This window comes from Mastacembelus armatus, chromosome 1 (genome assembly GCF_900324485.2).
Source record: "Mastacembelus armatus chromosome 1, fMasArm1.2, whole genome shotgun sequence".
Taxonomy (NCBI): Eukaryota; Metazoa; Chordata; class Actinopteri; order Synbranchiformes; family Mastacembelidae; genus Mastacembelus; species Mastacembelus armatus.
In genome coordinates, this window is record NC_046633.1 from 18,496,189 (window position 1) to 18,512,747 (window position 16,559).

Consider the following 16,559-nt stretch of genomic DNA (forward strand, 5'->3'; position numbering starts at 1 on the left):
CATAGAATATTTGGTTGTCTTTTGTTGTCAGTCTTGCCATTTAATCACAAGCCTTGAAATTTTCCAGATATTAGAAAAGGTGCAATGTTGTCAAAAGAGGATTAAACAGAGGGGTGTATGGAAAATGTTATTATAATCACCCACTGAATTATTTATAAAAAAATAAACAAATAAATAAATATGTCGTTGGCCTCCTCAGTAATGATTTTTCCATTTGAAAAGGCCATGGTGCTTATTTGCTGGGAAAGGAACTGGGCATGCACAATATCTACCAGTGTAACTGTATATTATAGTTCAATTAAAAACTCCCTTCCATGCCCTTTTTCTTGTGCCGATGTCATTTGAAACAGTGTATCAAAGGTAGACCCTTTGTGTTAATAGAAGCTATGAAATCAAATGTAGCGCCCAAAAAAGGTTTTCCTCTTCCAAATGTATTTTGTCACAAGTGCCCTGGATCAAAGAATCATTACAGTTGGAGATGAGAGATACTGCATTTTATTGGAGATAGTTAAAAGATGTGGATATTTGTTTCTTTGCACATTTCAAAGCTAATTAATATTCATTTTCATCTCTGAGGGACCATGACATGACATGCCCCTATAACGCTCCTTTATCATGTTGATGTCCTCAGCCAAACACAAAGCAGGGTTTAAAGCCAGGTGTCTGTCGACGAATGGTTTGTTAAATTATTTTCTGATCACAAATAAAATGTTGTGTTGGAACCAGCATAGACAGGGACTACCTCTGAGTCCTGAAGCTGCATTTTATCATTCATGAGAGCGGAGTGTGTAATGACTGTAGGTTTTCCGATGTCTTGCCTCATACCAATGTTTACACATGAATGTAACCTGATCAGCTGTTGATACAATTTTAGCCAAAATAACTTTAATAAAAAATTAAGGATTGCATTTTGTGCTCAGCACCTACTGTACCTTGTCTTTAATTCTGTTTGAGCATATGGAGAATTTTTGTTTGGATGTTTTGTATAAAGTTTTTTTTTTTTCTTTGTAATGATGTTAAGTTAAATGTTGATCTTGCAATACCTGTGTATTGTCTCATTTCCAATAAAATGCATGATTATCATGAGCTGTTTTTAGTTTTTATTCATTGCATTCCAGTGCAAGGTGGCAGTTGTGATTTCATTAAATGGTGCAGAAATTATGTCATTTTGACCTTTTAACTAATTATTCTTTCAGTATTCTTTTACGTGTTGGTTACATTCTCGACCTTCTAATTAATTAGTTAATATCAAAAATGCCCTGTGTAATTTTATAAACCACAAAGTAATGTTTTAAAATGTATTGTCTGACCAACAGACAAATATAATGAATTTATTATGACATAGGACTAAGGAAAAACCAGAGCTTGTCAGAACTGCTTTAAGTACCAGAAGTGCTTAAAGTACCAGCACTAAAAACTTGGCAGTTGATCTTTATAACACAAAGTGTTTGGGACCAGTCACGTGGAAAACTTTCTCACCATAGCTGCCATATGGATCTCAATGAGTACAGTACACAGTACTCAGTCACTCGATTAGCAAAAACGTGAGTGTGCCCCAACATTATATGGATATGGCAACTGGATATGGTCGTGGATTTCAGATTTACATGATTTTTGAATGTTTGAATTTAAAGTCTGAGAGAAAAAATTCAGAACACAAAAATTGTTAGTGACCTTTGCTCTCTTCATTAAGCCTGAGACTTCCCTAATTTACATGCCAACAAGGTACAGAAGAAAATATAATAATTATAATAAAGAGTGAAGATGACACTGAGTTGCTGTCCGCAGTCATACACATAAAAATACTGAAGAGTGAAGAGAGCAAGAATGCTTTTGCTGAAAGCGAACACGCTAATATGATGATAAATGATCAGTTCTAACTCGTTGAATTTAAACCTGAATTGTCTAGTTTTAGTAAATACTATTACTCCATTTAACTTTCCACTTCTTCCTCATCATCACCCAGAAACTCCTCTGGGCTTCCATTATCTTGAGCTTCAACCTTCCAGATCCTCCACAAGCAGCCCTGTCCTCCTGCCTGTCTGGCCTCTCTCTCACTCTTTGCAGAGGCAAGTACACACAACAAATTAGATTTTAGAGGCACCACTGTCAAAGCCACTGGACTGCAAATTGTATGTCTCCAGATATTCTGCTCCACTTATTTAATCCTTAAAGCTGTGTCAGGGTTTTTCTCCCTTGTGAACAACATTCACGGTGGCTGCCGGTGCACATCAGCGCTTTTGCAGGTGCTCACATAAGTGAGAACAGTTTGGCTCAATTGTTCCCACTTAGTTTCTTAACTTTTTATTAAGTTCTGGTTCTCTATGGGTTTTGGTGCTGCATTCACACTGCTATCACTTATTGCATATAAACAAAATCTTCATGTCTTTGCAGCTAATGAAAATAATCTGTCTATCTACCCGTGGAGACTTTTAAAATGAATTGGAATCTTAAATATCCGTTAGGTGATGCACAGCATGCACCCTATGCACAGTTTAGTGTAATTTGCTGCCAGTGATGAGGTAGTATCTCTGTGTGAATTAGATATAACATGCTATGCTTTGTGTGCAGGATGCTAAATGTATTTAGTTATTCTGCAACTCCTCATTGATGGACAATCATTGCTTATGGGCATTGGAGAGGAAAACAGGAAAAGGCAAAAGTTTTTCAGAAACCTAGACATTCAGGTCTACTTTCAGGTGGTACATAATCAGATTTATTAGGTAGGTCTACTCTACCAAAAAGTAATTGCTTATTGAGCAACAAAGAAAGAAAGAAAAGTCTGAAAATGTACAGATACCTCAGTGTAACAGATTGATATTGTTCAAGCAGCTGTTCAACATTTTGGTTTTTGTGCTTAATTTTTTAATTGCCAAGATTTAGGTTAGAAAATTGATGCCACTCTCCATATGTGAGTATGGAGCCACAGCCAGCAGCCAATTAGCTGCTGTAGCTGCTTGGGAAACGCCTGACTCTCTGCAAAGCTAACAAAGTGTGTGTACCAGCACCTCTCAAGTTCACTGATTAACACATATGTTTTGTTACATAATCTGGGAAGAAAAACAACAGGCTGCAGTCTTTAAGGGGATTTTGTACAGAAAAAATTATTCCTCACGATCTGTACCGTCCTGGGGTCTTGTGATCACTGTCAGGTTGCCAGGCAACCAGTGGAGACTTAAGATATGAATATGCAGTATTCATTACCTGTGGACAGGGCCATACTAGGTGTTTCCCCCTGCTTTTATACAAAGCTAAACTTTATGAACACATGCATTAAGATTAAAACATATCCTACATCCTTTCTCTAATCTTTCTCCAGAGATTTCCCAATATACAATATATTGATATATCATGTGATGGATAAATTCCCATAGATACCATCTATGGTATTTTTTTTTTCATTTAAAATAAACACAGCAGTCTTATTTTAAAATGTTGTCAAACGACTGAATAATGAATCTAATAGTCCACTTACAGTCGCTCTGCTACTATTGACACCTTGGTGACAAGACGATTGATCTGTGTTAAATAAGATCAGTGTGCAGTCAGTTGCTACACTAACACCTTTTTGTATCCATAAGATAAATTGTGCAGGCTATAATAAATCTCCAGTCACATTGTTGTGTGTGTATGTGTGTGAATGCCTTTCACAGTAAACATATGGCACCTTTCTCAACCTGTGAAAAAGGGTTTCTTAAAGTGAAGCTACCACAGCACAGGATATTCTGTCTCTGTACATCAGTATTCTGTATGTAAGGTGCAAATGGAAGAAATTAGATTTTACACAGTTGTGTGTAAGGGTGTGTATGTGTCCACATGTCTTATAGTCTCTTCAGCCTTTTCTCAATCAGATTACTCTCCTACACTGTCTGCTTCTCCCAGTCCTGTCCAGTGCAGCAGCTCCTGTTGCACCTCCGCCCCATCCAATGCTCATTGACTGCCCCTCCCATCCTGCCTGGCAGACTGTACTACACACACACATGCACAAATACTCACACACACTCTCCCTAACAAGTGTGTGAGGACGCACTGGTGCTCTGGCCACAAACAGGGTGCACACTGTAGCTCAGACAGCACAGAGACCAATAGTGGCTGACTCAGCTATTGAATGATAAACAGAAAAGAGGGAAGACAGGAGTGACAGCATCTCTGTGAGTGTGTGAATGAATGTGTGAATCTGTGTGTGTGTTTGTGTGTGTGCGCATCAGTCTTTTTCTGTGCCCCAGCAGACAGCAAGGCTCAGGCCATCAATGGAACTGTCAGATGATCCAAGGTTGAGGGGGCAAGACGAGGCTCTCCCAGCGCTCCTGCCATGTGTGCCCCAAATGAAAAGCAGCTACAGTGCTACAGCTAGTGCTGTCCAACAGCAGAACTACTCTGCATCCATCTTCCTCCAACGCAAAGTCAAGCCGGAACAGGTGAGCCAACTGTCAAGTATCTCTCAAACATCATACAATGATTTACTGAATAGTGTATTTGCCTTTGGAAAGTACAAATGTAAAGTTACATTTTGGAAAGACTTACTCAAAAGAAGTAGTTTAGGTATGTAAAACTATATAGCAAAGAAATCATGTGAGCCCAGTAGAGGCGTTAGTTCCACTGGAAATCCACTCATTCTGCATGCCTGTGGTGCATGAGCCTCACTACTGGAGAAGTGCTGCTGGGTAAGTGTGCAACTGAGCTCTATCCCCTCAGATGAGAATTGATTACCACTTTCTTCCCTGCTGCCGCACACATACCCTTTCCACAAGCAACACATGAAGTCAAAAAAGGATGCATACCAAGATACTTCAAACTTACTGTTTCCATTACGTATTTTTAGATTTGAAGTTTCTTAATGTCAGCATTTTTTTTCGCATTTGTTAACCCTCATCTTTACCTCAAGCATTCTTTAATCTTCCGTGGATGCAAATTATTATAGTTACAAATGAATAATTTTCACAAAGCTAAAATGATCACTCAGTTACTCAATTGATAGAAAATTACTGTGCAACAGTTTTGTTCATCAATCAATTTTTCATTTCAATATTTTTTCAAGTCGCGAACATATGTGGGGATAGGCTGCCTTTACTTTCCTGTGTTAAGTACCAGATACCAGTGATACTAAACTATAGTAGTTTAAATTTAAACATTTTCTTAGTCATAAAAAATCTTAAATCAAATAATTAGTTTAACAAATCATTGGGGTCCATCGGGTGGAGTGTTGTGCTCACTGATGGCGCTTTTTAAAAGAGGCAGCCAAACAGGATAATTTTTCATTGCTGAATTCCTATCTGGACCCCAACCACAGACCGGTTGGCATTTGGCCCAGCAGCCTCCAATGGCGTTGTGCCCAGTCAGCCTTCATTCAGCACATATCACCTTGACTCTGATGTTACAGTAACATTAAAAAAAACACACACAACATGTCCTGTGCATCCCTGGAAACCTGCTGTTGAGCTTTTGGTGTGAAGGTGAAATGCCTAAATTGAAGCATCCTTCACAGGAACTCACAGTCATGTGTTTGGATGGGAGGAGAGGTCGACATAATTCATGTGCATAGACTAGCAACAAAATGTCATGCTGAATTATAATAAATGTATGCCAGTAATGATAGTTTGCAGGTCAAACACATCTAAGTAGTTAAATTTGATTGAAAATTGAAAGTTTTTTGAATTGTGTTGTTACATATGACAATTGTTTCAATTGTTTTTCCATTATATATTGTCATTGAAATGCAGTTTAAACAAATGCCTTAAAATTAAAATAGTCCCCAGGGTAGCCTTTACCAGGTATAGACCTATTGTTTAATAATAATTTGCTTCATTTGTGTGTAGAGTCTGAATATGTCCCAGAGCATGATCCTTAACGATGGGAGCTATTTATAACTGGCCCCTTGTGCTGTACATTATCAGATAATGATGTTTAGTGCAGAGGGTCCAGAGCGAGCATTAGGCATTAGACAAAGACCTCTGTGGCCTCTGAACTGCCCTCCTCCATCACTTGAAGTGCATCAGAAAGAGCTCCTGCAACATAACAGAAAAGAAAAAACGTGTAGGTATTTCATACATTAGTACTAAATGTTAAATCACTGCACTGAATATGCACTTGGTAAATTGTTCATGCTTATTTCCTGGCGTGACTGCGACTGACCGTTAGGCGGGGATGGGCCTTTATGATGGCTTTCAACTAAAAATTGCTCTGTGGTTCTGTCTCCACTGAAGTTGTTTGCTCATGATGGTGAAACAGTGAAAATCCAATGTTGTGCGGCACTTTGTTTCTTCTCTTATTTGAAAGTGTGCTTATTTGACCCCTTATGTGCAGCTTTAGGAACGTTCACCTCTCCTGGGAAGTGACTCATGCATTTCTGTCCCCTCTCTCTCTTCTCACAGACAGGGTGACAAGCAGAGGTCACCTGCTCCAGTCAGACACAGCAGGTTTCACTGCTTTGACTTTGTTTCTGGACTCTCACACAGGGCTCCTCGAGGTTTTATAATTAAAACTCACACTTTTTATACAGGAGTTGCCATATCCAGTTATCCATTGTTTCATTGCCACATTTCCCATCTATTTAAGTGAGAAACAATAAGATATTGTTTTAGGAGGGGATGTGTTCAAGATATAAGTTTATATACCAAACCCACACAAAGCGACTATTTAAGGCAATACTAGAACATTTGCTTCAAGCTAAATGCTAATACTAGCATGGCAACATACTCATAATGATGATGCTGACATGGTAATTTTAGTAGGTGTCAATAACAAAAATTCTGGGAATATTAAAATTTACAGTCCTTCACTGACTACTCTCATTATAAGCGACAAACAAGCCAACTCCTATCCCTCCCTCCTTTACGTCTTTACCTTTCTCCCCATACAGTGCTGGACTCATAAACAGCACAGCAGCTTGTCTGCAGACAGGAGCATATGTTGTTTTCTGCTATTAAGCGCCACTGCATTCATCTATTTGGTTTGAATGAAAGTTTGGAGGAAAGTGTTCACGCATTTCATTTTTTCCCCACTGATCTCCTTCTGTGCAATAGGAGGAAACAGAGCTTTAAATCTTAAAGTAGAAATGAAACATGAAATGCCAACTAATGCCAACTAATTAGATTGCTTTTAACCCAGTGGGGATTTTAAGCAGACAATATTCCTGACTTGAAGTTATGTTATGTTATGTCACCAGATGACCATATTAATGGGAATTATAAGACTAAGATCATTTTGTGTTTTCTAGCCAGTGTGGTCATGTGGTCTATCTGTGTGTGTTTGTGTGTGAGGACGCATGTCTGACCTAATGAGTTGAGACTTTTGTTGCAGCTGTCACACACATTGGATCACCAATGGCATGTTTCATGATTGTGCTCCTCTAAACCAAAACCAAGCTGCTCACTATCAGACGAGTTTTGTTCACAGAGCAGATAAGAGGAAGATAAAGAGGGAAGAGGATGAGGAGAGGAGGAAGTGAGCAGGAGGAGGGGTTGCTGGGGCTTGGAGCTATAGCTCTGTATTGGCCGTTTCAAAGAGAGGGGTTGGTCTTTCTCCATCTCTCCCACTGCCTCCACTGAGAAACAGAGTGAGCAGCACACATATAGCACACACACATACACACATGCACACACATCCAGTCTTAGGATGGGTGAACCATGTCAGGAAACGGGATTGACCAGGTGCTGAGGTGGACACACATACCATGCAGGGCAGTGAGGAACCAGCAAGATGAAGACAGTGGCAGAGAGTGAAGACATCAGGCATGGCTTGCTGGGTAGTGAGGTGTGGGGATTGAAGACACAGACAGATTATGAAGAAAAGATGTATGACTGAGCTGCTGTTTCCCGCCTGTCAGAGAAGTTTGAAGGAGTGCTGCTGTAATGGCAGGACCGACCACACAGGAGCCTGTGAAGGTGATGTTTGCAAGTACACCTGCTTCACTCTGCATCCGCTTAGTATGTGTTGTTGTTCTCATTTTGTCTTTAGTGCATTCACTTTAGGCTTTTATTGCTGGATTCCTTTACAGTGATTTATATGGATGAAGCTAAAAATTCACTGAATGTCTTGAGACTGTTCTTCAGTTATCCAGTGTATAATGGGCAGCAGCTAACAATTATTTTAGTTATCCATTAATTATGTTTTTTGATTTATCTGTGATCGATAGTCTACAAAATGTCAGCAAAGAATACAAATATATTCCATTTATTCTTATATCAAACAAAACAAAATGTTTGTATATTTTTGCATGATAAATGAACTGATTACTGAATTTTTTAGACAATGTGTTTTAAAACAACCATGATGATTTCCCAGAGCCCAGTGCTGCTTTTGTGCAAACATTCAAAAGACATTTGATTAACAACAAAACAGAGAAAAATAACAAAATTGCCACATTTCATGCATTGGAACCAGTTTTAAAAGGTTTCAGATGAATATATCTTATATATCATTTGATTTAGATTTTTGGGCTTTAGGAGCAAATATCCTAAAGCCCAGTTTTGCTTGATAAATGACTTTGACAATAGTGATTATCCAAATAGTCACCAATTGATTTTCACCAGTGTACAAATGGCACTGATTGTAGTGAGAAATGCTTATTTAAATTATTCATTATCAAAACTGTTGGAAATTAATTGTCTTTTGATTAACTAATTGGCTGATGATTTCAGCTATAGGCTAAATTCAGGCACAGCAAATACCTGAATTGTAAATGAAATATGGCATCTTTCTGCATCAGTAGCTGTGTGTGCTGTGAGGTGACTGAGCTGTCTCACTCTGTCAGTCTTATTGAGGCTTTATTTCCTCATGGCCATCTAAAAGTCAAAGATGGGCCTTGGCGGCTAAATGTAAAGAAAACCTGAGTGGTCCCAGTGAATGACAGAGGAATGTAATGTGAATCCATCTGGCACCAGTTTCAGCCTTATTGTTTGAGACACAAGAGTGGGAGACAGGTTCTAAAAACATCCACCAGCCCACTTCATCTAACAAAATGCTGAATACAGTTTTTCTTTTTTTTTTAATGATGAAATTTGTAGCTGAGAGCCATCTTTTCTAAGAAAAACTCCTGCTTACGCTTACTAAACTTATCAGCAGGATGCAATTCATCTGATTGATCGAACACAACAAAAGGGAATATGTAATGATGTTGACTGCTCACAAAACTGAAATAGCTGAACAGCACACAGAATTAGAATGGGAAAATCTATGGTCGTAAGCAAAACAGAAGTGCCTAACTGCACTTTTAAAAGGGTGACAAACCAGACGCCTCGGGCTGGATCAGACTGGCTGCGTTATTAGGTCCGACCCCACTGTCACTCCAGCCTTATTACATCCCAGTGTATATCATATAGAGCACCCACATGTGTGCATACAGATATAACCTCTGATATTGCTTGTGATAAATGTGGCACTGGGTTTTTCTGTCCAGGCACAGAGGTTATAAAGTCCCTGTCAGCTGGGACTCCCTTGAACAGGCAGTGTAGCATAAACCAGAGCTTTTTCATATTTCTTATAGTTAAGCTTTAGTGTGTATCAATTTGCTGTCAGCTAGAGAGCGTTCCCCTTCACTTGTCCTCTACGCCTTACCAAGAAGTAGGATTTGTGGGGGAGTTTCGCTCCAAAGCATTTGACAATTTTTCAGCAGCAAAGGTTTATACAGTCAAAAAGAACAATTGTTGTTGTATCATGTTGATCATGAATGTAACTTCTAAACAATTATATTGACTAAGGATATTGCCATTTTTGTGCATTACCCAAAACTACCAAATCAGTGTCTTCACTGTAAGTTGTTGACCTGCACTGCAGTGTATAATAGGAGAAGGACTGATATCTGCAGTACTGTTGACTAATCATCTTGCAAATACCCCAATAAAAATGTATATCCCTGACTTTTATTAGTGGGTGCACATCTCATTTATTTTCTAGACCCAGCAGAAATGCGTTGCCATTTTTGCCCTTCTCTGCTGCTTTGCTGTGCTGGTGGTGCTGATCTTCTCATCAGTGGACATTTGGGGGGACAATGAGGATGGAATCACAGAGGAAAACTGCAGCAAAAACTGCCGGTAAGATGTTCAAAGGTAACAAATCAGACTTGCTTTCATTTACAATGACATAAATCCATTAACTAATCATAAGATAATGACCCATTAACATAGTATAATCAAATGTGTTCTCTGGTAGCACATTGTTATGTACTGCATCCGTTCGGAGTTATTTAGAAAAGTAGTTCCAGATTTATTCCTCAATAGTTCTTTGGTAAATAGGCAGGAATTTGTGTCTAATCACATATGCTACAGATTTAGCATTACACTTTCAGAACCTTATAAGATGTATAATGCAATATGATGGACTTTTTGATTTTTCACAAAAAAACAAACAAAACAGAGATATTGTCTTTTACACACATTCGACCATCAAAATTTGGTGCCTACATTACCCACAGTGAAACTAGACCAGTGACAGTTTGGGTTCAAGGGTGTGAGTATAGTGGTTAATGTAGCCTTGAGCATAAAGCAGAGATGAGGAGACTACATGGGTCTAGGGAAATCTTCTGAACTCTGCACCCCTGGATTTTTTTTTTTTTTTTTCAAACTTGTAGTCATCTGACACAACTGACACTGAGTGAAGAACCATCACTTGAGGTAATTCATTTTTTGTGGCTCCCTCTGAAGTCATCAGGCCTTATATAACATTTTTGTACATACAGTAGTACTCAGACTTTGATGTGTACAGTACAATCCGTGTAGTTTGCTCGGGAAACTGAAGAAGCATGTGCTACTTTCAGCATCGTGCTTGTGGAAAATATTCCAGACGGCCTGTATCTCTCCATGGATGGCAGACGCCACCTACCTCTCTCTGTTGGATTTCATGAGCTGTTGGACCAGGCAAAGCATTCAGTTGAGGTGGTGTCACCTGTCTGGGACTTAAACTCCTGGGACGTGGAAACAATGCCAAGCACTGCCAAACAGGTACAAAGTCCTGGCAGACTGAATATGCCCCCTCTACATTCCTGCAGAACATAAACCAACTGCATTTCCCAGGTGTTCAGTCAGAAGAGATGCAATTATTTTCTAGTAAATCTCAATGTAGTCTTTTAATGAGGTTAGTCCAGTTGAGACATAGTTGTTGGCCTTTTTAAAGACTTCTGAAATACTGCTCAGATGCTCAGCTACAGTAATACAGAATGTGACTTTCTTCTTCAGGGTCAACTTTTGTTTCAGAGACTGCTCAGCCTGAAATCTCATGGGGTTAAACTGAAGATTGCCAGCAGTCTGAATAACTCTGCTGAACTGAAGACTTTGGCAGCAAACAGTGAGTGGCTGTCATATTTTACATTTATAAAAGCAATTATTTATGTCACTGTAGCAAACCAGAATGTAGATTTATATTTCCTCACACCATTCACCTCCAACACTTCTTGTGCACAAACCCAACCAGCGTCACCCAGGAGCTCAACAGCATATCATAAAACCTTCAAATATGCCAAACTTACAATCAAAGCAAAAAATCTGGAATGTGCAAATGTACCTGATTGTTTTCCTTTCAAAGCGTTTGCCTCTCAGGCTGCCTGCCTGCTTTGGCAGATTTCCTCTTTCAAATGTTTCATACTCACAGCACTCTCTTCTCTCTGTCTCTGTCTCTGTTTCTCATTGTCTAGGTGCTGAGGTTCATTTTGTTAATATGACAGCTCTTACCAAAGGAGGACTCCATTCCTCATTCTGGGTAGTGGATCGGAAGCACATTTACATAGGGAGCGCTGATATGGATTGGAGGTCGCTCTCCAAGGTAACAATAAGCATCAACGACATAAGTAAAATCAAACCTGAAGATACAGGCACTTCTGCAGCACAGGGCACGGTAGTCAGGTCTGCAATTCATTTATGACCTCTAAAAGACTGCAGCATCTTTTGATCTATCAGAAATTAAAGCTGGACTTGTAGACCCTTAATTAAATGATAACCTTTTCATCCTACAGGGACATAAAACATAACATAGAGACAGAACCAGTTCCATTGTACATCTGTATCTTTTTATGCAGTGCCTCCTGCAACTCTTATTTGGCATCTGGGATGATTTAAGATGTTGGCCAAAAAGACAAGTAATAGTTCACTTTGCATTTAGTATGTAATTCTCAGTAGAGGGAGCACTGCCACTGTAACTTGATGTGATTACCAGGCGCTTTTCATGCTTCAGTGCTGACTGGCTGTAGAACTAATGGATCTACTGTTGAGTGTAATTAAGGAAAAAGACTGCACATATGAATGTGTGTGGTGCGTGCGCAGAGAGAGAGAGACAATTAATGATAGGAAAGAGACAAAGAGAGCTGCTGAATTTGTCATAAATTCACGGAAACCACTGTGTGCTTCCTTCTGGGTCATGCACCATGAGTAAACAGAGAGCTAATTTCGTCTGTGTAGTTAATGACCAGGCAAGAATATACTTAGAACAGCTGCCTCTATTTCCCTTTTCTCCTTGTTGGCCTTAGCCATGTTAGTGTAAATCCATGCTGCCCAGAGGATAAAGCCTACAGACTTTGGCAATTCCCTGACTTTTCCTCTAACACCAGCATGATGGCAACATTTGAGGGTTTGAGTGAATTATTTCGCTTTCGACAACGATTAGATGGATTGCTGTGAAAATTGGAAACGCATTGCTGTTCCCTACAGGATGAATTGTTGGAACTTGGGTGATCTTTTTTTTACCTCACAGTCACAAAGTCAGATATTTCATTTGTAAAAACACCTTGATTTATGACTAAATGCTTTCAAAACTAACAAAACATGAGACTGTCGCCATCCTCATCTGTAGGCCTCTAAATCTTATTATACCTGCTAAAAATAAGCATGTTAGCATTGTCACTGCAGGCTTGTTGCTGATGTTAGAACTTAGCTCAGAGCACCAGTATGCACAAGTCCAGCCTCACAGAGTCACATGTAGCTTCATAGATGATGGGCACATTCCCATCAGAAAAAAAAAAAAATCCTATTCTAATCTTAAAACTGAGACTATTATTTGATTAGAAACTTCTCTTACTGAATGTTATTATTCTCGCTTTGAATTCAACAATCTAAGTTGCCTTTCTGTTGTGCATAAACCATGCCCATCACATCTACACGACATCCAGACTGCAATCTTCTTCTGCATCACCTCTTGTATGTCCTCTTATTTAACACCCCACAGAGGAAAGAACTGGGGGTGATGGCGTATAACTGCAGCTGTCTGGCTTTGGACCTGCACAGAGTCTTTTCATTTTACTGGCAGCTCCATGAAAGGGACTACATCCCCTCCATCTGGTCAAAGAGAGTTACAGCCCTCTACGGGAAGCATGCTGCTCTGGAGCTGCAACTCAATGCTACCCAGGCCACCGCCTATGTGTCTGTGAGGAACACCTTAGTTACAACATTTACTGCATGTTAATACATAAATCTGTTTAATACAAAATACCAAACACCCTTACTGCACAAGCTGGAGGTTATGTGTCTTTAAAAGATTCTATGACTGGTTTATATTCCCCTTAAGGCAACAATTTCCTACTCTGGATGTCTTTATAAAAAGTTTCATTACCACCTAATAACAGACACAGACAGGGGTGATTAATCATGTTAATACCACGCTGAAGAGCATCTTGAGTCTGAATATTTCAGTACCTCAAACCTAATCTGACAGTAATGAATCTTGTTACCCTCTAAGCGACAAGATGCTTATCAGTTGCATTTGGGGCATTTATCATCCGACAGGAACTACTGGAACCATGCTGTCCCAGGCTCCTGGCAACCCCAACATGCTCTTGCTATTTACTCAAAAATAAAAATGTTACAGTACCTTTCAACATTCTGGGAAATTATACAAACCCCTACCCCCTTGTAATTTGGTTTGCTAAAGAAATGATTAAAAGTGTAAAGTTTGGTTTTTCTAAAGTTCATATAATTTTGGGTGCAAACTGGTCTATGTAATACATATTCTTTCTGCAGACCTCTCCAGATCTCTTCTGCCCTAAAGATCGCACCAGAGATGTAGATGCTATCTATCAAGTCATCCAGAGTGCAAGGACATTTATCTTCATTTCTGTGACGGACTACCTCCCTCTGGTAAACAGGAGCTTCAGAGGAACCACAGTCACGAGGTACTCAGGCTGACATCAAAATACTGTATCCTTCATAGTTTAGACATAGGAACATACATTTTCATGTGACAAAATTCGAGATCGGTTCATTTAACATATTGTATATCCCTGTGTCAGAAGACAACAAAATCTAATATAAGCGAGATTTTTGTTGGTCTAAGGGGGAAAAAAGCGGATTTGTTCCTGATTCCAGTAATAGGAATTTGTAGAACAAAATGTATGTGTATTAGTTCCTTTAGCTTGTAAAATATTGTCTAATGACAGTGGTTATATCAATAGGTATTGGTCACCAATCGATGAAATGATCAGAGAGGCTGTGGTACTGAAAGGAGTCAAGGTTCGGCTGCTGATAAGTTTCTGGAAGAAGACTCACCCCCTCACCTTTAACTTTGTGACGTCCCTCAAGTCACTCTGCATGCAGCTGCACAACTGTTCACTGGAGGTGGTATGTAAATCAACAAAGGCTGTTTAGTGTTTGCAGTGACCCCAAGGATGTTCTTCTTGACTCATTATGCAAATACTAAATTGAGTGGCACTGTAAAGTGGTAACTTCCCTTTGGGGATTAATTAGCTTCTTTTTATCTTGTGTTATCTTATCTTTGTGATACATATTTTGTCAAATTATCTTTTGCAGAGGTTTTTTAGTCACAGAGAGCAAAAGGATGATATTCAATATGGGCTCAACCACAACAAATACATGGTGACTGACAACACTTTCTACATAGGTAGGCAATGTATTATTTGTATTACATGTTTCTGCAATCAAGTTTGTTAACATTCAAAATTATTTGTTTGTGGATTTTATTTGCATTACACATTTTCAAGGCAGTCTTTTACATTTTGTGCATTTCTACAAAAACAAAAATCTTGTCCTTTTGCTTTTCTTAAAGCAATAGGACAAGATTTAGGGGAAATAAGTTTTAACACTGTCTTGCTGAGAGTTAGATGAAAGTACTGATACGTCACATCTGTCTATTGAATATGAAGCCAATACAAGCCAACAGTTAGCCTAGCTTATCATGAAGACTGGAGTAAGTTGAGAAACAGATAGCTGAGAAGTAAAAAGGTCTGTCTTGCCCAAATCCTCTAAACCTAACCAATTAATATGTTAAATTGCTTTTTTAAATCTGAACAAACGCAAAACAGGAAAAACAGAAGTTTTACAGAGATTCTAGGCCAAACCCTTCTTGGCTGGGAGCAGCAGATGTGTAGAGACTTACTGTGTATCCAGAATGTGGAGATGTGATTAAGATCTCATTAGAAAGATCCAATTAAAAAGATGTGATTAGATGCATTTGGCTAGCACCACAGAAATGGCTTTATGAGTTGGTTAATAAATGTAAAAACATGAGAAGACAAAGGAGACAGACTGGGTGGGGGAATAGCACAAAGAACCAGAGATTGTTGTTATGGTCTTTGAGTCAGAGGCTGAGCTGAAGACAAACACACACAGACCCACAATTAACATGCTTGCCAGCTGCCTTAGCTTATGTACAGTTTACGTGGGTTACGGAGAACTACTTGTCTTTTTCTCATCATGAGGAAACAAACTAGCTGGCACAGGAACACACATAACCTACACTGAGGCACCAAACTGTGTATAGATAGATGTATGATGATGCATGAATCAAGAGGATTATTTTTCTTGAGATAATACATTAAACATTTGTTTGCTTTTGTCCACAGGGAACCATGACTGGGTTGGCAGTGAGTTTGCTGTTAATGCAGGGGTTGGGCTGGTGGTCAGGATGACAAATAGTGTTAAAGACAAAGGAATGACCATCCTGGAGCACCTCAAAGCTGTTTTTGAAAGAGACTGGAGGTCACGTTATGCTAAGAATCTATAAGGAAGCAGTTATTAACAGGTACAAAAAACATGCAAAAAGCATAAATTCATAAGGAAATTATGGATGTAAACAAATGGACCAACCCTTAACTTTATAAGCACAGAATGCCTTTCTCTAATGCCTCATAAGCCTGAATACTAGAACTAGATTTGACAACTACACAATATAAGAATGTAGACTTGTCTTGTATTCTATTATCTGATTTTGTCATTTTAACAGATTCAGTGACAGCAAAGACAACACTGAAGTAATGAAGTAATGGTTTGAACTGTTAAGAGTATGTTATAGTATCTAATCTATCATGTTAATTGTTGACTGTTATATGAGCATGTACTGCTGCATGAATATTGAAAACAATATTCAACTACAAACTACTGTGTATACTAGGACAAGCAAAATGATGATTATAAAACTAATATGCTATATATGTGAAATCCACAGACGTATCCAATATATCAAATCACATTTAATATTCAATGATGATGCACTATTTTTGATTATGGTTTTAATGTCTATTTTATAAACTTTTAATGCTTTTTGAGTTGCATATACAGTAGAATTAATTGGCTTTATTGCCACAATATACTGTATAGCATGCAATTATAATGAATTGAATTTCT

General features: G+C 38.8%; 1 protein-coding gene across 1 annotated transcript; it reads left to right on the plus strand.

The window, feature by feature from the left end:
* The first annotated feature begins 7,850 nt into the window (after positions 1-7,850).
* pld5 (phospholipase D family member 5) lies at positions 7,851-15,939 on the plus strand. Its single transcript, XM_026303871.1, has 10 exons — positions 7,851-7,883; positions 9,895-10,031; positions 10,754-10,937; positions 11,172-11,280; positions 11,627-11,754; positions 13,150-13,347; positions 13,941-14,092; positions 14,372-14,537; positions 14,727-14,817; positions 15,779-15,939. The coding sequence occupies exons 1-10, from the start codon at positions 7,851-7,853 to the stop codon at positions 15,937-15,939; spliced, it is 1,359 nt and encodes a 452-aa protein (XP_026159656.1).
* Positions 15,940-16,559: the final 620 nt, after the last annotated feature.